We start from the raw sequence: 22,117 nt of genomic DNA on the forward strand, positions 1-22,117 counted from the left end.
GCTCAGTGCAGTTCATTCTGCCAAGAAAGAGCAAAACCACCTAAGCTTAGGATTTATGCATGGCCTGCAAACATATGCAAAGCTGTGCCTTTCAATGCTGCCATCTCATGGGGAGAAAACAGGCACACACAAATGTAGTGAGTTAAGGGCAGTCTGGTAGCATTGTTGCATATCTGTGCCTCAGGATTTATGTAGAAAGGGTGGGGTAAAATGAAAATCTCCAAGTAACTTCGTCTCATTCCCTGAAGGAAGACTTGTATTCTTTGATACTCATATAAACCCTCTTTGCTAGGAAATAACTGACTTCTGCAGAGGCAGAAGTCTGTCTCTGCAGAAAGGGAGAGGGCTGGATGGTGGCTGCTCACCTACACAAAGAGATCAGTGAGCAGTCAGCAGCAGTGTCTTTAGCAAAAGGCTTGTTCCCCATCATGCCAGCACTTAGCTCTTGCTGCTGCAGTAAACAGAGCCTCTCCTCATACTTCTCTCTGTGTTTGTAGGTTCTACTTCCTTTCAGATGATGAGCTGCTGGAAATCCTGTCCCAGACCAAAGACCCCACTGCTGTACAACCTCACCTGCACAAGTGCTTTGAGAACATTGCACGGGTAGGCACAGCCAGCACACGGGTGGCTTGGCCCACCTTTGGGAAGCTGTGTCGTGGGAGCTGGAGATCTTCTGAGGTCTGGAGGAATGTTCACATTCTGCTCTATGGAAATGTGTCTCCTGGAAACCTGTACATAGGCATTGGAAGGTGCTGCCTGTCCTGAAGTGGGATTCCAGCAACCTCACTTTAGACATTTCAAAGCCAGGCATCTGCCCATGAGCTGGGTACCCTTGGTTGTCCTTCAGACAATGGGGGGAAATAGGCATCTGCCGAGGGTGTCTTAGAGAAATTCACTTAGATAGCCATCCTAGGAAGGGAGGACACTCCCTCTGGAGATGTGTCCATCTCACTGTGAAGGCCAGGAGAAATTGCTCTGACTTAGCTTTCTACTCACAGGCACCTTGTTAGGATTGAATCCCACTACTGCTGACACCCCCAGAAGGGACAAGGACTGAACAAGCCTGAGCTGAATTAAGTTTCTGCCTTCATCCCTACTTAGGAGCTGGAGTTACCTAGCTATTTTTCCTCTTTGTTATTCCTAATAGACTTCAGAGTCCATAGCTAGTCACAGCTCAAACCACCACAATACTCAGACAGTAAAACCAATCTCCTAGTCATTAGTTTGGAAAAATAGAAAGGAAATTGAACTGGAAACATGGTGCAAAGCCATTGGAATAAATAAGGGGACTTTCAGTGATATGCTGGGGCACCAGAGAAGCTGTTAAAATTTTACTCTTAAAACCAGGCACTGTGACATCAAGGGAAATTGTTTGAATCTACAGAATTGAGCAGGAGTCAAGGGTCTGAATCCTAGACAGGCAATGAGAAATGTTCATCCTACCTATAATTTGATTTGCTTCACTCAAGTCACACCAGCAATGTGAATCTCTTGTTTTCATACAATCGTTTTCCGTTATTTGGAGAGGTCATTTTGCACGTCTGTCTCACACTTTATTATCACTACTGGCAACCAAGTTTGGCACCAGGTTTATAATGAGCAAACACTGGTGTAGGCTGGCTGTCCCCCAGGGGCAGGAAGGCAGGCATAGAAAAGAAATCCTTCACTCATATCTCCTGTTGTGCTTCTTCCATTAGCTGAAATTCCAGGAAGACCTACAGATCACACACATGTACTCTGGTGAAGGAGAAGAGGTGAAGCTGTCTTCTGCCATCATTCCTACTGAGAATGTGGAGGACTGGCTGGTGGAAGTGGAGAAAACCATGAGGGCCAGTGTTCGGGACAACATAGAAAAATCAATTGGTGTTTATCCAGAGGTAAGAGTTTTATCATAGACTGCCAGGTCTCTGATGTGTTGGTTCCAGGCTTGCCATGGAGGTCACCAGAGGTGGGGCTGATGAACTTGGGATCTGATCTATTCTATTCTATTCTATTCTATTCTATTCTATTCTATTCTATTCTATTCTATTCTATTCTATTCTATTCCACTTTCAAAACACAGCCTTTAATACATTTGTGTGACTGTAAGTGCAGAATGGGCAGCTGGGCAAAAAGCTGATGGTTTAGCAGAATGCAAACCCTGCACACTCCCTCACAGCTTTCCTACAGCATGTAACAACCCTGTATGAACCCCATATCTATTCATCTCTCCAGACTACTTCCTCTTTGAAAGGATCTTCTACTTCAGCTCTCATGTCTCACACAGTGTGCTAAGGGCTGGTAAAAGTAATCAAGGCACATGAACTGTTGGTTTCAGTCGGTGCATAGGGGATGCATCATGGCTCTGGTTTCTGTATAAAAGTTATGCTGGTGTAAAATTGAAATTTTTAATCTAGGTAATCTATTTCTAATCTATTTTTCAGAAAGGCTGAAAAATAGAGGCCTCAGATGTTTCTGTTACTCTTTCTTATTCAGACTGAAAATTTGAAAGTTAGAATAGGCCAGAGGAGGGGAAACATACTTTTGGGTCTCACAGATTCCTGCTCTTCACCTGCTAATGGCTACTTGTAACTGGTTACTGCAAGTGGCATAGTGGAGAGAAGGTACCTGCTGTACCTGGTGCCTGAAGGTGATTTCTTCACAGCAAGAGGAAGGGAATGAAAAGGAAGGCCTCTTACACAAGAATTCAGTGCTGATTTGTTAAGCATGCCTCTTGGAGCAAGAGGACATAGAAATAAATAAATAAATAAATAAATAGTCTTAGCACCTTTTTTTCCCCCTTTCTCACACCTAATTTTGTTTTCTTTTTTAAGACTCCACGTACCAAATGGGTCTTGGAATGGCCTGGCCAAGTGGTCATTGCTGGCTGCCAGATTTTCTGGACAAAGGAAGTGTCTGAAGCTCTGGAGGCTGGAGATTTATCCAGCAGGCTTTACCCACAGCTGAGTGCTCAGGTATGAAAATGAATGTAAGGGTGAGGTTTTGCCAGGTGGAGGCTTTTCAGTCATCAGACCTCAGACAAGTTATAAATAAAGCCAGGACAATACTGGTGGGGAAACAGAGACACAGTTTTGCATAGGACTGTTCAAAAAAAGTGATAAAACAGGTTGTCTTCTTAATTATTAGGGTATTTGTCATAATAAACCTCAAAAAATATACAGGATTGATAATGTGATCACCACCTGAACACTATAACAAGGTGAAAGATAACTTCTCCAGGATTACCCAGGAAGCAAAAGGCAAAGAACTGTAGTGTTGAACAGTGGAGGAAACTGCATCCTTCATATCAGTTCTGTGCATCTAATCACACCTAATACCTGAGAGTTATTAGCTCTGGACTTCATACTGGCTCTAACTCATTCTTTTCACCTGAACATGGTAATGCTGTAGGCAAAACTCAGCTCTGAGCCAGCCCTGAGTAATATTTGCTTTCTGAGCAACCATTTGTACTTGTAAAAAGAGAAGAGGCAGAAGTAGCCTGAGCACAGCGTATGATCTGAGGCTCAGCATGCCCTGAGTTTGATTGCATTGTGTTGGTACAGAGTGCATGGCTTCAGGGTACTTTCCTTTTGTTCCCAGCTGGGAGATTTGGTAGGCCTGGTCCGTGGGAAGCTGTCCAAGATGCAGAGAGCAGTGCTGTCAGCTCTCATTGTCATCGAGGTGCATGCCAAGGACGTTGCAGCAAGGCTGATTGAGGAGAATGTAACGAGCATGAACGATTTTGAGTGGATCTCCCAGCTCAGGTTAGAGAGCACAGCTGTTGAATCTCATCTGGCTTCCCTGGCCAGTCTCCATTCTCCTTACCCATCAGTTGTGTCCATGGCAAATGGAAGCGGGAGTATGAGACAGATCTAGCTTTGATGGCATCCTCTTTGGCAATAGGAACTAACCCATACCATGATGTTTGACTGTGAAAGGCTGTGCTGTTGCCCAAGGGGTGCAAAGCTTGATCCCAGGTCCTGTGAGAACTTCTGTCCACCCTGTTGTGCTACTTTATCCTTTCTGCTCTCGAGAGGGAAATCCCTTGACAATCAGGTCTCCAAACCTGCAGGCTGTAATCTTGTGAGCTGCTGCTTTGTCTGCCAGGCACTGTTTGTCTTTCTGATGCCATGTTCACTCACCATTAGATACTACTGGACCAGAGGAGACCTGTACATCAGAGCAGTCAATGCTGAGTTTATCTACGGCTATGAGTATCTGGGCAACACTGGCCGTCTGGTTATCACACCCCTCACTGACAGGTAAAGACATTGATTTCTGGGTAACAAATGCACCTTTTTTTCTCTTTTCTTTTTTTTTTTTTCTTTTTTTTTTTTTTTTTTTTTTGTTCTGGATGAAGAGGATTAAACCAAGGATCTGACCATTCAGGTCCTACATCTTGATGTATGTAAATAGAATCCATTTGTACAGTAAAGGACTACTTGAGACAAGTGCACAGGAGCACCCTGGCATTGGTTGCTACTGTATTCCGAGTGGGCAGTGCTCAGACTGATTGCTTCCACTCTCCTAATTCTTAATGTAGTGCTCTCATATAAAATGCCCACCTGATAGCTAAGGAGCTCTTCTAGAAACCAGCTAGTGCTCTAGAATATGCAGCAGAAATAATAGTTTTACCCTTTTGTAACTGTCTTTTTTCTGCAGAATGAATTTGTAGCCAGTGGCAGAAGGATTTATCCATGCAGGCCCCCCATGAATACTAATCAAGGCCACATAGCTCTAACTCCTTTGCAGAATGCTGCATATCTAAGCAGTTTTGTAGAGTAATGAATGATGGATTCCTCCTTGTCTCCAGCTGTATAGATCATATGTCTCCTTGCTGAAATCAGAAGTACAAATGCTTTTTTTTTGTCATCTGGCCTCTGCTTTGTTGTAGGTGTTATCTGACACTTACAGGAGCTCTGCACCTGAAATTTGGAGGAGCACCTGCAGGACCAGCAGGAACAGGCAAAACAGAAACAACAAAAGACCTGGGCAAAGCACTGGCAATCCAAACTGTAGTGTTCAACTGCTCTGACCAACTTGACTTTATGGCAATGGGCAAGTTTTTTAAGGGACTAGCCAGGTACAGTGAAATGCTGAGTGTCATTATTGAGGGATGCTGCACACTGGGAATTGGTGGGTATTTTTCATAGTAGCCCAAAAGAACAAAAAAAAGCCCTAGCCAAGGGGGTTACTAACTTCCAGAATGAGCAAGGTTACAAAATTCCAGCCAGAAAGGAGGAACAGTTGATCCAATTATAAAAAAAAAAAGAGATAAAAAGAGATCCTTGTTCGTTTAAGGTAAAATTAAAATGCTTTGCACTAATCCACAATGCACTAATCCACCTGTGCAAATGTTTGCAGCTTTGGCCTTTATTTTAATATCATCCATGTTGGACTGAGATTCAGCCCACAAGCTGCTTAATCTTAAGAAGAAGAGAATCTGCTGAGAGTATTCAGAATTGAGCAGCCAAGAGAGACTGCTCTAAGCCCTGAGGGATCCTCTCAGAGAGGCTTCTCTCTTCTCTACATTTCAAACAGAGCTGGTCCAATTAGTCTGTTGCACACTGGTGAATCTGAATTAGTTAGTCCAACAAAAGCTGATATTCTTTTCTCAGATGTTTTCTTTGTAAGTAATTTAACTTCTTTCTTAAGCCATGCCTTGTGGGAAGATCACCTTCCTCATATGCATGCTTCCAGCTTTATATATAGTTTTCCGAATTCTGAAAAATGTACGTAAGTGTTGTCTAAACTGTATGTGCTGCACTTACAGCTCAGGTACCAACCAGGAATTCAACATGACATCTCTTTAAAGCTCAAATGTGTAACATGGAGAATTTGTCCCAGGCTCCAGGATTGGATACTGCCATGGGCTCTCATCACATGCACAGCTGGGGTGTCCCCTGAGCCAGGACACAGTGGCTGTGTCACTGTTTGCCATGGGACATCAGGGCCCTTTTGTGTTCACTTCCAGTCTCTGTTATGCCCACCCAGTATGTGGATATATAACTTTTAGAAATTTTGACTGCAAGTTTGCCCCTTGGTGGTGTTCCTGACTCCCTCCATTATTCCTTCCCTGCCCAGCGCTGGTGCCTGGGCTTGCTTCGATGAGTTCAACCGCATCGACATCGAGGTGCTGTCGGTGGTGGCCCAGCAGATCACAACCATCCAGAAAGCACAGCAGCAGAGGGTATGTAAGGCACATGTGGATGCAAAGTCAGGCAAAAAAATCTCCACTTGAGCTAGTTCAGGCAAGTCCTTGTCTCTACACACACCTTCAAGCTTCACTTCTCAGGGGCAACCCTTAACAGACATCCTTGAGGAGAGGTTTGAACAGTGTCCTAACTATGGCACATCACATCAGTCCATTACAGTCAACATCCTCAGGGGAATTTTTAACTTCACCTTAGTCTGTGCTGCCAGAGTTGCCCACACTCTCACAGGCTGAAGTACCTCTCAGCTTGAGCTGTAGTGCCATCAGGCTTTGGTGTGGGAGACGCTCTGATACAGATCCACTGAGCTGATCAAAATTGGAGCTGTGATAAAGGCAGTCAGTGTTCTGACATGAGTTGCTCAGCACCAAATTTGTCTAAATGTGTTAACCAAGCTTTGGTGGATTCACAAAACCCAGTATATATAGAAAAACCCATATTGGTGCACACAGAGTTGCATTGTAAAGTGAATTGTTGTGAACTGTTGGTTTTAATGGAGATTCAGCTGTCAGCCATTCTAGCAGCCAGCCTCTGCTTTGTTCTCTGGAGGCCCAGAAGGGTTAAGACCTGAATCTCCTTGACTTTGGCTTGGAATTAGAAACTTGCTCTCTGTAAATTCTTCTGCATTACTTTATCCCCCATCTGAAATTACTACCTACACAGCTTTAAAAAGGATTTAGGTTTCTCTTTGCCCTCTTTGCCATGAATTAATTCAGGTCTGATCTCTAGTGCAAAATAAATGGAAAGATGTTTGTTTACAGCTGAAGGGATAGAAGTCTGTTCAAGAGTTTAAAGGAAAAAAAAGGAAAATTTTAACCTATCAGTAAATCTTCCACAAGCCCAGTCTTGTATACAGGGAAAAATATTGCTGGTAATACTGGCTTCCTGCAATGGGACCAGATTGAGTCACTACTGTTGTGGGCAGCTGTGTGTGTTTGTGCTTTATAATTTAACAACTAAAAGCTATTGTTCTCCTCTTGGAAGATTCTGTTACACTATTTAGTTTGCAGGTCAGACTCTGTTCTTCAAGGATGATCATATTTTTAATTTTCCAGGTGGAAACCTTCATATTTGAAGGCACAGAGATCCCACTGATGCCATCCTGTGCAGTGTTCGTCACAATGAACCCAGGGTACGCTGGGCGCACGGAGCTGCCCGATAACCTGAAGGTAAAGAGGGCAGGCTGCACAGACAGAGAGAAGAGGGGCAATAAAGGTGCTGGGTGCTAACTGGACCCACCAGTGTGTCCATGACAAGAGTTAGGGTGTGATGCTTCTGGAGAGTCTCCAGGATCACTTTGAGATTTGAACCACGTGTAAGGAAATTGCACTGTTCAGATGCAGTCTGCAGGGATGCTGCAGTGACAGCTGCCAGGCACACTAATCTTGTGTCCTCTAGACAGTCTGGAATGGATACTCAGCCTTTTCAGTTTGCTGGGGAAAAAAACAAGAAACGGCAGTGGTTTGAACATTGTGTTGGATCTGTGTGTTCCAGGCTCTCTTTCGTCCTGTGGCTATGATGGTCCCAGATTACTCCATGATTGCTGAGATCTCACTCTACTCCTTTGGGTTTAATGAAGCCAAAGTCCTTGCAAAGAAGATCACCACAACATTCAAACTATTGTCAGAACAGCTCAGTTCCCAGGTAGATGCCTTAATGTCCAAGATTGTTTTTGAAATGTGAGACTTTCCCAGCCTAGGCATGAAGTATCCAGGTTTTCTTGGTGCCTTGTGCCTTGATAACATATCTCAGAAAGGTCACTACACCCTTCCTTTCCCTTCCTTTCCCTTCCTTTCCCTTCCTTTCCCTTCCTTTCCCTTCCTTTCCCTTCCTTTCCCTTCCTTTCCCTTCCTTTCCCTTCCTTTCCCTTCCTTTCCCTTCCTTCCTTCCTTCCTTCCTTCCTTCCTTCCTTCCTTCCTTCCTTCCTTCCTTCCTTCCTTCCTTCCTTCCTTCCTTCCTTCCTTCCTTCCTTCCTTCCTTCCTTCCTTCCTTCCTTCCTTCCTTCCTTCCTTCCTTCCTTCCTTCCTTCCTTCCTTCCTTCCTTCCTTCCTTCCTTCCTTCCTTCCTTCCTTCCTTCCTTCCTTCCTTCCTTCCTTCCTTCCTTCCTTCCTTCCTTCCTTCGCCTGCCTGCCTGCCTTCCTCCCTCCCTCATTTCTGCTCTTGTGGCTAGACTTGGATTCACCTTAAATCCTATTTAGGATTACAATAACAGGACAGTTTAGATAAACAGCCCTGCCTGCTTTTCCTTCCATCTAGGATTTTTCATTGTGTACTTCTTCTCATCTTCCTCATTCATAGACTGTACAGCTGAGGACTAATTAGTTGGCTGAAGGATACTGAGAATAGGGTTGGATGAAGGAGGAATTGTTCTGAAGGCATGTCATTTTTCTTTTCTTAACTGTTAGCTGAGTGCATGCCTAAGTTTACTTTTTAAGATGGTGCTCCTCTGTCTGATGATACTATTTCCTCTGTGCCTTTTTCAGGATCACTATGACTTTGGGATGAGAGCTGTGAAGACCGTCATCTCAACAGCTGGCAATCTCAAAAGAGAGAATCCTGATATGGATGAGGTAAACATGCTTGTATTTCACACTGACATAGATTATGGAGCCTTTTCTGCAGCCTCATACTAGAGGAAAGATCTCTGAAGTCCTGAATTCTCAAATCCTTGCAGGAGCTGATCTGCCTGCGAGCTATTAGGGATGCCAATGTACCCAAATTCCTGCAGGATGACCTCAAGCTCTTCAATGGTATTGTCTCAGATTTGTTTCCTAATATCAAAGAAACACCTGTTGATTATGGCATCCTGGAAGAGGCCATCCGCAAATCCTGCATCCAGGCAAATCTGAAGGATGTTGATGGTGAGGAGAAAGGCTCTCCACAAGCTCCCTCTGGACCTGGGCTTTTAGTCCAGCATGCTGCCCTAGGAAAGAGGTGTGTGCCCAGGCCCACTCTGCATCATCTTCCTGTACAGGTTTTGTGATTAAATGCATCCAGCTGTACGAGACCACCGTAGTTCGTCACGGCCTGATGCTGGTGGGACCAACAGGTTCTGGGAAGACAAAGGTATGGGTGAGACACTGTGCTGGCCCCAGCAAACCATCACCTACCTAGTGATGCAGTGGGTTGTTTCACAGAAGACCCATACTGGCATTTAAAGCTTCTCTCAGATAGAAGTCAGGACACAAAGATGCTGCCTGTTAGTAATAATTTATAGCCATGGGGAGGTATATTACTGGTTCGCTTTTGAGCTGTGAGATTAGACTGAGGCTCATTAGTTCTGCTCATTAGTTCTTTCTAAGGTTGAGACATACTTTGACCTCTCTAGGTGCTTTAGGCCTCTTCCACAGATCTAACTTCCTCCTCCACTGCATATGGAGTGCCTAATTTCTGTGCTTTTATTTCAGTCAAGGGTCTCCATACTATGATACCCTTCACTATGTGTCTTTTCTCACTGCATTTGAATGCAGTTGCTGTAAGAGCAAGTGGCTTTGTTGCTCTGGAGCCATGGCAGTTAAGTCTCTGGCTGTCCTGCTTTTGCAGAGTTATGAAGTCCTGGCAGCTGCAATGACATCACTGAAAGGTCAGCCTGCAGCCAGTGGTGGGACTTACGAAGAAGTCCGCTACTTTGTACTGAATCCCAAATCCATCACAATGGGCCAGCTTTATGGAGAGTTCAACTTGCTAACGCATGAATGGTAAAGTACAAAACCTTCTTTCCTTTCTTCCAGACAGAAAACACTTTTCTGGTCTTGAGCGTCTTCTCTCCAAGGCTGAGAACCGTTTGGGGTGGTGGCACAAAACCAGAAGAGATCAAGTCCTTATCCCCACCAAGCTACAATAGCCAGTCACGGCGATTTAAGCTGACATCCCTCATTGTACACTTGGCCCGACTGCCAGCACATGCCCAGACAGTTCCTGCAGCTCAGCTCGCAGCATTAACTGCAGAACAATAATTCAATAGCTTTGGAGCACATGCCCCTGCTCCTAAGATACAGCAGCTTAAAAGAACTTGCTTTGCTTCTGATGAAAAGTGACCTCCGTACTGCGCACTTGAATTGTTCTGTATAAATACTCTGGTATCCTTGAGTGATGAGGAATGACTTTGAGACATAAAGAGAAATTTCATTGCTGTTGCCAGGGCTTCTGCTTGCTTACATGGTTTGGGAACAAGAACCAATAGCCCACTTGGCCTCTTTATAGTCAGGTCCTACTGCTTGTGTTTCCATATGTGACCCGAGGTTGACTTTGCAGCTCACTTTATCCATAAGCTAGGATGTGAGAAGTAGTGTGAATCTCCCTTTGGCCCTGTCAGCCAGCACTTGTCTCAGGGCAAAACTAATAACTATGTTCTGTAAAATGAGGGAAATTAAACATATATAAAACTAACTACCTCTAGGAAAAGTGCAAGCCATTAAACATTACTGATTCTGTGACCAGAGCTTCCCAGCTTAGGATGTGGTACATATTTGCTGAAGGACATTTTATAGGAGCTCCAATTAAGCTCAACAGTTTATTTATGATGTGACTCTACATGGGCATGTCAATGTGACAAAAAAGAAAATACAGCAATTGTGTAAAATATATTTACAGACAAATCCATCTGCTTTAATCAGCTGAGCTTTAGAACAGACTGTTTTCCCTTGATCTCAATAACAATACCCTGGAATTCACTAGTACTATAAAAATAACAAATAATTATTTAATAGCAGGAGTTGAGTCCAGGGTCTGAATGGAAACTGTGCTCAAGGTTTCCATGTACAGATTAAATTCTTGCTGTCAACAGCCAGCATTCCTTGTGTCTGCTCTCCTGGTCACCAGCTCCAGCATCACCCGGGTTCACAGGCAGCTGAGGATGGGGAACTTCAGTTATAAAGAGGGTAGGGTCATGCTCTTTAGCCTGGATTTATCCTTTTAACCTTGAGAAAAAAAGAGGCACCTCCAGAGAGCAGATGATCTGCCTGTAACCTGAACTGGATGCTAGCAAGGCCTCTTTATTCTTCACTGAGGACATAGATGTTAAAGGGAAGCTTGACATCTTATAGTTAAATGAATTCCAGATCCTGATGCCCAAAGAAGTTGTTTTGTGATGTCACTCAGGCTGAGATGTGTCTCAGTAAAAAAAAGAATGAGGTGCACCTTTCTGCAGCTCATGGATAAGAGAGACATATGAAGCAGGATAAGATTGCCTTTTGTGGAGGGAACTTTGCCATTTATTTCAGCAAAACCAGAATGGGCCAAGCCCTGCCTTCCTGCTGCCTTTCAGGACAGACGGGATCTTCTCCACACTCATGCGTCGGGGAACCGTGGCCAATGACTCCAGCAAGAAGTGGTACATGTTTGATGGGCCAGTGGATGCTTTGTGGATTGAGAACATGAACACAGTACTTGATGACAATAAGAAGCTGTGCCTCAGCTCAGGGGAAATCATCAAGATGACAGAGGTAACTCATCCCTCCCACTTTTGCTGCATGTAGTCTGTACTCCTTCCTCCCTGCACTGAAATACGTATCAAAACTGAGCAGGTCTTTATGCTTTCTTTTCTTTTCTAATTTCTAGGGCATGACCATGATGTTTGAAGTCCAGGATTTGGCTGTTGCTTCCCCTGCTACAGTCTCCCGCTGTGGTATGGTTTACCTGGAACCCAGCATTTTGGGGCTAGACCCTTTCACTGAATGCTGGCTGAAAAATGTGCCAGAAGTCATGCAACGCTTCGCACCCCAGCTGGCATCTCTCTTCAGGAGATTCCTCCAGGTGAGCTTCTCTTCTGTTCCAGCCTTTCCATGTCATCTTGATCATCAACCAGTCCAGACATGTCAAGGCCTGGATTTAAATGACATTGTGGGAACATTTCCTACCATAATATCTATCATGGAAACTTCTCTGTGTATTTTGTGGCTTTAATACAGGTTACTCACTGATCTCTGTAGATGTGACTAAGTCTTATTGGTCATTGTAGTTGGTTTTATTTCATTTTAAAATTATCTTCTGGACAAAATCATCCCTAGTGCAGTTCACTAGCTTAGAGTGGAGTCCCTCCAGGGAGAAGGTTGTACAAACAAGTCTTGTTATTTTTACTCTGCTGATAAGCCATTATTTTAATGAAGAACCTGGAGCTACAAAGGAAGGCTCTAAAGGGAGCAAACCATTTAACAGCAGCGATAGCACAAGATGCATGTAACTGTTGCATAGAAGCAAAAGGGAGGCCCAGAGGTTTCTTGGTGTTGAGACTGAACCAAGGGGCTTGTCTTGCTTTTCTCCAGTAAAAAATGGTGGTACTTGGGATGCAGTTGGAAACAGCATTCTCAGTCAGAGTCTCCCTGCTAAACATAACATGATGGAGGTGAACAAGCAGGTAAAACCAAAGACAGCTGTGCTGGATTGTGATACTGAGCTGTCCCTGCCTGTCTTTCCAGGAGTCCATCGACTTTTTACGAAGCTCTGTGAAGGAGATAATTACTTCTACAGATGGTAACCTCACAATGAGTCTCCTCGTGCTCTTGGAATGTTTGTATCAGCCTTTCATTCCCATCAAGGTAGATTTTCCTACCTCTATCACTGTTCCTTGTGTCTGTAACTCTTAAGGACACTAAGTCATGGAAAGGGTTAGTCACCAGAGAACAAGATGTTGGTGCAGAAAGGTCATGCTGTAGCTCATCTATGTGGCAGAAGGTAATACAGCATCCAGCAAATCACAGGTAAACCTGGAAGGATTATGCTCTGCCCACTGAAGGAACACAAGATAAGCTCTGTGCCTACCAGGCTGGAGGGTAGAGGTTCACTTTTATTTATATAGAGGGAATTGGAGAATGAGGGGAAAGCAGAGATCAGAGCTGAGCAGTGATGCACTTCAGATTGCAGGTCCTTTGGGAATTAGTATTGAAGAAGGCTGGACAATTTTCAAATTAAAAACCTAAGACTAAATTCTTTTCCCATCTCCTGTTGAGTGACGTTAGTTCAGCAAAGGGAGTCTCTCAAGTACACCAATGAAACAACAAATTTTAATCCACATAATATATTAACAAGGCCTCTGAAAAACTGGCTAGGAAAAACTAGAAGCTGAATAGAATTATGAGCAAATTAAGAAGAGTCTGGGGTTTGTGTGCCATAATTATACCTGAGAATTTTTCTTCTACTTGTCTCTGGTTCTAAGGGACTTAAAACAATTCCCCGGGAGAAGATGGCTCGTATGGGTGAGCTGATTGAGCCTTGGTTTATATTTGCCTTGATCTGGAGTGTGGGAGCTACTGGAGATTCCCAAGGTCGTGAGGCCTTTAGCTCATGGCTCAGGAAGAAGATGTCAAAGGAAAGGGTGAGTAAAGAAAAAGCAGATCTTCTCTCATTGTAGAGAAATTAGTAGCGAGGAATGGGGATCAGAGCTGAGTGCCTGGATATTGCAATGCTGAGAGGGCCCTGACAATGGAGGAATGATGAGGAGGACTCCATTGATATCAAAAGACTAATTAATTGTTTTATTATACTATATTGTTCTATACATCTAAAACTGAATCTGCCAAGCACTCAACCCTGCACACAACTCTCACACTTCACAGAATCTTGGGACTGTCACCCGACAGTCCCGACACACACACACTCCTGGCCCTGATAGTCCAAGAAAACAAAACACCATCACTTTGGATAAACAATCTTTAATATTGCATTCTACTTTTGCACAAACACAGGCACAGCACATGATAAGAGTTGTGTTTTCTTTCTCTGAGGTTCAGAGAATGTGAATCCCAGAAATATTCTTGGGAAGAATTGTGCCTTGCTTTTCTCTGTGAAGAGAAACGTGGGGCTACTCCTGGAGGCTTTGGATGGACTTCCTGTGGGCATCTGGTATGCCACTCTCTCACTGGGACCCCTGGAGCTGGAAGTTCTGGGAGAGACCTGAGCCCCCTGGCCTGGGTAGCATCCCATTAGTAAAGTGTTCCTTGAAGTTGTGCAATTCCTCCTGTGAAGTGAGCTGAGTGGCAGCCAGGTTCATCACAGCTTTATTCTCACAGATCCGCTTACTCTTCCCAGAAGAAGGACTGGTTTATGACTACAAACTGGATGATGCTGGGCTTAGCAGTACTGAAGAAGATGATGAGGATGTCCATAAAGAGGTAAAATATTTAACTTTTAATTCCAAGCTGAGTAATTTAGGAGGAGGGACCAGGAAGTGACACAGTCCTACAGGATTTGGTAGGATTTTCTCATTAAGGGCAAAGAAGAAAGGTCTATGGGAAGCAAACAGGTATGTTTAAATCAAAATTTTCATTGAATCAAGAAGGCAATTTCTTGCCTTCAGAGCTGTGAACCAGATCTTTCAAAGCTGAGCTGAGAGCTGGTCAGTTGAGACCTATGTGTCTCTGTCAGTGCTCAGAAAAGTGGGGGGTGGCACAGGTGTGGCTGCTGGAGGACAGGGAGGAGCTCATATGGATAGAGCTGTCTGTGTTAGAAAGCAGTGAACAGCAGCAGAAGAGCTATGTGCAGCAGAGTCTGGAATAGCAGCAAGGCAGATAAATATTCCATCTTTTTCACAAGAGACAGCAGTGTAGGGCATGTCAGGGTCATCTTGACTGACAGTCATCAGACTCTGGACTAAAAGGAATTTAGGAAGCAAGGAAAATGCTTCCCCTTCCTGAAATGAAACAAAGAACCCTACGTGACTGTAAGATGCTTAACAGAAGGTACCAGTGTGGTCTCTTTGGGAAGGCCACATGGGGTGGTCAGGAATGCAGATTTCTCCTGTATTCTCCAGCACTGCCCTGGCAGAAGCTCTATCTCATTTGTATAGTGGCCTCTGGGAGGCTTATCTGCAGCTTCAGTCTAGCACAAGAGATCCATATCTTGTACAAGTAGAAAACCTCATGTGCCTCTGAGTGTGACATGGGTGATGGCACAGAACAGGAAGACAGGAGCCCAGATAAGCCCCCTTTGGCCCTTTGCCATGGACAGAATTCCTGTTCTTGCAGATGTCACAAGTTCTCCATCCAGCTTTGATCCCAATTCTCAGAAGGCCGGGCAGATGTGTTGCTGCTGGGGCAATGATCTCTAAGTCTTGGGCTCTGTCCCTCCCAAAAGTAACGAGTCAAACACTCCCAGCATTTCCATACAGAAAGGTAAGGGTGGCAAGGCTCAACAGAGGGGCTGGAAACCTGAATTTCTCTTCAGAATCTGAGCTATTACACAAGGAGCAGTGACAGGGAAAATAGCAGAAATAGTTTTCCTTTCCGTAGAAGGGATAGATGCCCCCTCTAAGCAGACTCCAATCTTGCAGGTGCACTGGGAGGTGTGGCTGGATGCTACAGCAACGTTCACCATGGTTCCAGACACCAACTTCTGTGACATTATTGTGCCCACAATGAACACAGTCCGAATGGCCTATCTGCTGGAGCTGCTGCTCACCAACTATAAGCCAGTACGTGCCCAGCCTTGTTTTTGAATTTTTGATTCAATCTCTTCTTCTCCCAGTGCAGTCAGAACTTAACAGCTGCCTAATACTTTGAGATTATATCCCACTTCCGTGGATTTGTATTTCTCTGCACCAAATCTGTTCTTAAGCACTAAGAGTTATCCATTCAGTCCCCAGGCACCATGTCAGCACCCCAAAGGGATATCAACACACAGTTGTTCAACCAAAATGCAGCAATTGCTAGATAGCCCATGACCATCCCTCTTTACCTGTTTCCCACAGTTCCATTTTGTACTTCTCTGGTTGGATTCCATCCACACCAAGAGATTTTGGTGTTGGGCAGCTGACCTTACTGAAGAAGCAAGTCCAAGACACCCTCTCCCAACCTTCAAATGTCTAAAAGAGCAGTAACCTCTTTTCTGGCTGCATTTCCTCCAGCCAGTGTCAGAGTTCTGGAAAACAGGCTGCTGCCTATGATCATGCTGCATTGCTGATTGTGCTTCTAGGTTCTTTGCATTGGTCCCACTGGCACAGGGAAGACTCTCACAATTGCTGACAAGCTCTTGAAGAACTTGCCTAACAAATACATCGCCCACTTCCTGATGTTTTCAGCACGCACCTCTTCTAACCAAACCCAGGATCTCATCGACAGCAAACTGGATAAGAGGCAAGATTCCTTTCTCTGTGTGCAAAGGCAGTATCCCTGAGCTCAGTGTTTCTATCACCTTGACTATTTAGTTTCACCCCAAGACCTGAAGAGGCCCTGAGCACGGATGGCTGTGGATAACATGTAGGACACACAGCACATTTGAGCTGGGATTGTGAGCACCAATAATAGTTTGTTATAATGGCAAGGAAGTGAGAAGGATTAGCGAGGGTCGGTAAAAGTTGCTCCAATTCTAGTTATTCCAGAAATACTACATTTCACAGCACAGGTGTTTGCAAACCCTGGTGTGGGATCTTTACAGAAAGTGATGAAGGGAGAAAATGCGGCTGCCCACCCGTAATCCCACTCCCCACAGTAAACAGCTTCCATTTCACCTCCCTGGTCAGCCACTGGTTTGAAGTTTCCAACAGATTCATGGGCTCAAGCTTTGCTTTTATTTGCACTCATTTACTCCTTGGCATTGAGCATAAGTAGACAAAATTTCATTTGGAGAGAAGCCAGTGCCTTGAACATTGCTCCAGATCTTTTTGGTGCAAAGGCCCTTACAAAGGAGTGTATCAAGTGTAAAAAATAGCTAAAACTGTTGACTCAGAAAGCATCCAGAGAAAAAAAATCATCCATTTGAATCGAGTTAGAAGTACCTTTCCTGTGTCCTGACATGGGTTCTGTCCTTGCAGGCGGAAGGGAGTGTATGGGCCTCCAGTTGGTCGGTATTTCATATTTTTTATTGATGATTTGAACATGCCCATGCTGGAGCAGTTTGGAGCCCAGCCTCCCATCGAGCTGCTGCGGCAGTGGATGGACCACCACGGCTGGTACGACCGCAAACAGATCGGTACGAGGCACATCCCTGGCCAGAGCTCTTGGCAAGAGCTGGCCTGTTAGATAGGTGTACCTGCCCTGGAGATCTGTGGTGAGGGATTTTAGCTACAACAAAATCATTCCTGATTTTGCACTCTCAAAGGTACTTTTAAGAAGCTGGTAGATATTAATTTCGTCTGTGCCATGGGACCTCCTGGAGGGGGGAGAAATCCTGTCACTCCACGCCTCACTCGCCATTTCAACTACCTCTCCTTCACTGAGATGGATGAAGGCAGCAAGAGGAAGATCTTCTCCACCATTCTTGGCAGCTGGATGGGTAAGTCCTGCAGAAAACTGCCACCTTCTCCTCATGTTGAAAGTCACCTTGATGGCAATGGAGTTTGGAAGGGGAGCAATTAATATTGATGATCTGATCAAAGTGTTGAAAGCTGGAACTTGCAGTAGTCACTCAAAGATGCTTTAGGGAAAGTGTTTTATGAGGCTTAGAAAACAGAGAGTTCATATCCTATTTAGTCTCAGGGCCAAACTCTGCTGGTGCAAATCAGCAAACTTCAGCTTTGCCTTTCACAGTTTCATCATGTTATCCTATAAGCCTGGGCCTTTCAAAGAGGATTTTGTTTGTGATGGGTGATGCAGATATTCTTAACCTCAGCAGGTAAAGCTGGAACTAATTTTTTTGTCTTTTTTTAGATGGACTCCTAGGAGAAAAAAGTTACAGAAATCCAGTGCGTAAGTAAGAGCAGAAAGAGGAGGGGGACTGTAAACAGAACGAGCTGGTGAGCACAGCATGGCACAGCTTACCTGTGCATTCAGCAGACAGACACTTGTCCAGACAACAGCCTTCTGTGGAAGCAGAGCCTTCTGTTACTCTCCATCTGCTGCAGCCTGTGGACAGCTGAGCAGGGTGGATCTGAGCATGGTGCTACAGCCACCATGAAAAAAGGGTTCATTTGGAGTGAAATGAGTCCTCTTATACTTGACAGGGTGGGAATTGAGGATCATCTTTGCAAATATGCCCTCATCTGCAAATCTGCCAGTAGAAAGGAGTGAGAATAGTCAGCTATGGGAGAAGCAAAGCAGAGCTCTCTGAGTGCTTGCAATATGCAGAAGCATCAGTACCTGACTGTGATCTCAGGGGCACACTGAAACACCTAGCTGTGATTTAGAAAGAAATTAAAGGATTTTTGAAAACATGCAAAAAAGTGCAAAATGCTGGGGTGTCACAGGGTTTTACTTCTCCAGGAGTGTTTGTAAAAAACTTCATTGGGAGAAAAAAATAATTATGCTCTAAAACTGGCAGCTGTGTTTAAATCTTGCCAGACTATTGCATAAGAAATTATTCCTCAGTGGCTTTGCATTTGCTGAGCATAATGAATTGCAGGGGGTGTAGCTAAGAGGGCACTCACACCTTCTAGCTTAAAAGTAGCTGAGATTTCACTGCAGGAGTGCAAGGAAGGAGAAGGAAAACCTGTCTGGAATATTTCAGGTAGGCATCAATTACCTGTCTGGCAGTGCCTCCTCTGTTCCTGGGGGGCATGAAGTCTCCACACCACAGAATGGCTGTAAAGCATTCTTCCACCCCCAAATCTGGTTCACATTAGTTGATAAACCCATTAGCAGCTGTGCACTGCAGTGGAGCAGGTGCTTGGACAGGTCCCTCACTGTCTCTGAGAAAAAAGCAGAAAAAAGTGTGTTCCTGCCCAAGTGCTAGCCAGCCCTTCTGCCCCTTAGTGCCACCTTCCTGCACCACAAAGACCTTCTCAGCCCAGAGTTACCATCTTGACATCCTCTCTGACTACTTCTGTCTCTGCAGCGGGAGCAGATGCAGTGAAGGACTTGAACGAGCCCTTAGTCGATGCCACGATCTCCGTGTATACGATCATCACATCCCAGCTGCTGCCCACACCAGCAAAGTCACATTACACCTTCAACCTGAGAGACCTCTCTAAGGTGTTCCAGGGCATGCTCATGGCTGAGCCTGGCAAGGTTGAGGTGAGTCTTCCCATCAGCACAGCCCTGCCACCCAGGGCAAGACCAGAAGTCACAGAATCACAGGGTTGGAAGAGACCTTTAAAGGTCATCAAGTCCAACCCATGCCCCAACACCTCAATTAAACCATGGCACTCAGTGCCACATCCAATGTTTTTTTAAACACATCCAGGGATTGGGACTCCACCACCTCCCTGGGCAAACCATTCCAGCACTTTATCACTCCTTCTGTAAAAAACTTTTTCCTAATATCCAACCTATATTTCTCTTGGCACAGCTTAAGACTGTGTCCTCTGGTTCTGTCAGTGCTGCCTGGAGAAAGAGACCAACCCCACCTGAGCACAGCCACCTTTCAGGGAGTTGTAGAGAGTGATGAGGTCACCCCCGAGTCTCCTTTTCTCCAGGCTGAGCACCCCCAGCTCCCTCAGTGGTTCCTCACAGGGTTTGTGTTCCCAGCCCCTCTCCAGCCTCATTGCCTCCTCTGGATGAGCTCAAGTGTCTCAACGTCCCAATCTGAGGGGCCAGAGCTGGACACAGCATTCAAGGCTTGGCATCAGCAGTGCCGAGCACAGGGGCAGAATGACCTCCCTGCTCCTGCTGGCCACACCATTCCTGATCCAGGCCAGGAGCCATTGGTCTTCTTGACCACCAGGGCACTCTGCTGGCTCATGTTCAGTCAGCTGTTGACCAGTACCCCCATGTCATTTTCTGCTGGGCACTGTCCAGCCATACCATCCCCAGCCTATAATGTTGCAGGGGGTTACTGTGGCTAAATAAAAGCATCTTCCAAAAAACATACAATAAAACTGTACAAATTAATTCAAATTGGTGAAAGATAAGAACAAAGAACATAAAATTTAAATCTCTCAAAGAAAGCCTGACATATGGACAAATAGAGGGATATAAACTGATGCTGTAATGAGCTCTCTGCAAAGCAGCTGTTTTGACAAGAGTTGTTTTTGAGAGGGAAAGCAGCTTCCTCCGCCCAGTTCTTTCTCTGCTCCAGTTGCCTTGTAATGGGAGTGGAGCTGGCCACATGCTGGGCAGGAACCAGCTTTGCTGACAGCAATGCTCATAACACTTCTCTGCTTCTCTCATGGGGGCTGTTTTGCTGGGATTTCCTACCAGAACAAAGAGCACCTGCTGAGACTGTGGTACCACGAGAGCTGCCGGGTCTTCCGTGACCGCTTGGTCAACGACGAGGACCGGAGCTGGTTTGACAACCTAATGACAGAGAAGATGGTGGAGTTTGGCACCACTTTTGAGGAGGTCATTCCTACCCAGCCAGTTCTGTTTGGAGACTTCATGGAGCCAGGTTCCAATGTCAAACTGTACCAAGCAATCGAGAGCCAGGATAAGGTAGGGACCCTGGGAATCACGTTGGGAACTACATTCACATCTTCCCAGTCTTCTACAAACAAAGGAAAACAGTAATAGTAACAATAGTGGTGCTTTAATTAGAGGTATCTGAAACTACAAACCATCCTAGGGGTCTCCTGTGGAATCCTACCACATATATGAATAGTGGCTGTATTAGTTATGATGGGCATTTGAGGTGGAACAAGCTGTCTCTGCATTGCAATCCTGGAGGCAGCCTGCTATGCCAAATTTCCCAAATGAGTCACACTTGGGACTGAAAAGTGAAATTTGCTGGAAAGAAATGGCACATTACCCCCAAACAATACTACTTTCACCATTAAAGACTTCACAATTGACCTTTACAAGTAATTAATGTTACTGCCAGATTCCCTGTTGGAGAAGATACTGGGAGTACTTGGATAGTGGTAATTAAGCAAAGGCAATGAGTGGTGCGTTTTGCACTCATTATCAGAAACAGATGATTATTCTGTTGTCTCTCCTCTTGTGATAGCTGTGTGACAAGGGCTGGTAATTAACTGAGCTTTCCAACCCCTTTTGCAAAGTAGGTAGGTCTGTCCCCCACTGAGGTGAGCACAGCTGGGACAGCCAGACATAGAGGCAGCTGCACAGTCCCCACTGATGCACACGGGACTTTGGCATCTAGGCAGGGATCTCAGCACTGTATAAATTCCCGCTGGTGTTACTTTCCCAGCTTCACAGGGAGATTGCTGAGGGGGTAGGATCCAATCCCAGATGTCTTCATGCTTCATCTCCTTCTCTGGCCTGAGGGTGCTGTTGAGGGGACCCTGGGAAGGGCAAGAGAAACTGCTCCTGCAGCTATTCCATGTGATGGCTGGACTGGGAGAGGATTGTGCTCCTCTACTCATCTACAGCCTGTGTTGTTTTCTTCCCCAGCACCTGTACTTTCCAGTCAGAATCCTAACCACAGAATTCAGCAGGAGGCAGTGGTCAGCTATAGAGCAAGGAAACTAACCCAGAGGGAGGCCCTGGAGCAGTATGGATCAGGCAGACATAAGCTCTTTTATTTTGAACTACACCCTGCTGTTTCTCGAGGCAAACAGCACAGTTGGGAACAGCACACTGTAGTCACTTGCCTGAGTTAGTTTAAGGTCACCATTGAGCAGCTGCTGCCACCACTACTAACTAAATTCAGCACATCCAATGGCAGTTCCTTAGGAGCCCAGAGAAGAGCTGCTCCCAGACTCTGTTAAGCCCCAGGCTCTGCCCTCCCCTACTCCTGGCTGTGCCAGCAGACAGTAATCCCCCCAAACACACACAATTGCTTTTATCTGATAGCCACAACTGAGTGTTTCTGCCCACAGCTGAAGGTGGTGATTGAGGACTACCTGGAGGAGTACAATCAGAGCCACACCCCAGAGCTGAAGCTGGTGCTGTTCATGGATGCCATTCAGCACGTGTGCCGCATCAGCCGGATCCTGCGGCAGGCTCCGGGGAATGCCCTTCTCCTGGGGGTTGGGGGCAGTGGGAGACAGTCTCTCACCAGACTGGCATCTCACATGTAAGTAATGCACTCCCACCTATGCATGGAATGGGGAGCAGCTCCGTTGGGGTTGCCTTCAGAGAATTTCTTTTTCTGCCCTTCCCATGCCAGTTACATGTTTTTCTGGCTGCTGACTCCTCAAATGAGTCAAGAGCTAGGACTCAGTT

At 45.3% G+C, this 22,117-nt stretch overlaps 1 protein-coding gene across 1 annotated transcript in view; it reads left to right on the forward strand.

Moving 5' to 3' along the window:
- The window catches only part of DNAH1 (dynein axonemal heavy chain 1), a 66,367-nt gene that overhangs the window by 24,692 nt on the left and 19,558 nt on the right, over positions 1-22,117 (forward strand). Inside the window, exons 23-48 of the mRNA XM_063164593.1 lie at positions 498-603; positions 1,698-1,877; positions 2,814-2,954; positions 3,580-3,743; positions 4,128-4,241; positions 4,874-5,062; positions 6,064-6,169; positions 7,247-7,360; positions 7,686-7,835; positions 8,675-8,761; positions 8,866-9,052; positions 9,166-9,257; positions 9,735-9,889; positions 11,458-11,635; positions 11,751-11,945; positions 12,608-12,727; positions 13,345-13,503; positions 14,198-14,299; positions 15,457-15,597; positions 16,098-16,258; positions 16,936-17,093; positions 17,223-17,396; positions 17,771-17,809; positions 18,894-19,072; positions 20,198-20,428; positions 21,772-21,968. Coding sequence (XP_063020663.1) covers positions 498-603; positions 1,698-1,877; positions 2,814-2,954; positions 3,580-3,743; positions 4,128-4,241; positions 4,874-5,062; positions 6,064-6,169; positions 7,247-7,360; positions 7,686-7,835; positions 8,675-8,761; positions 8,866-9,052; positions 9,166-9,257; positions 9,735-9,889; positions 11,458-11,635; positions 11,751-11,945; positions 12,608-12,727; positions 13,345-13,503; positions 14,198-14,299; positions 15,457-15,597; positions 16,098-16,258; positions 16,936-17,093; positions 17,223-17,396; positions 17,771-17,809; positions 18,894-19,072; positions 20,198-20,428; positions 21,772-21,968 — 3,819 coding nt within the window. The remainder of the gene's footprint in view (positions 1-497; positions 604-1,697; positions 1,878-2,813; positions 2,955-3,579; positions 3,744-4,127; positions 4,242-4,873; positions 5,063-6,063; positions 6,170-7,246; positions 7,361-7,685; positions 7,836-8,674; positions 8,762-8,865; positions 9,053-9,165; positions 9,258-9,734; positions 9,890-11,457; positions 11,636-11,750; positions 11,946-12,607; positions 12,728-13,344; positions 13,504-14,197; positions 14,300-15,456; positions 15,598-16,097; positions 16,259-16,935; positions 17,094-17,222; positions 17,397-17,770; positions 17,810-18,893; positions 19,073-20,197; positions 20,429-21,771; positions 21,969-22,117) is intronic.

Source organism: Melospiza melodia, chromosome 10 (assembly GCF_035770615.1).
Source record: "Melospiza melodia melodia isolate bMelMel2 chromosome 10, bMelMel2.pri, whole genome shotgun sequence".
NCBI lineage: Eukaryota > Metazoa > Chordata > Aves > Passeriformes > Passerellidae > Melospiza > Melospiza melodia.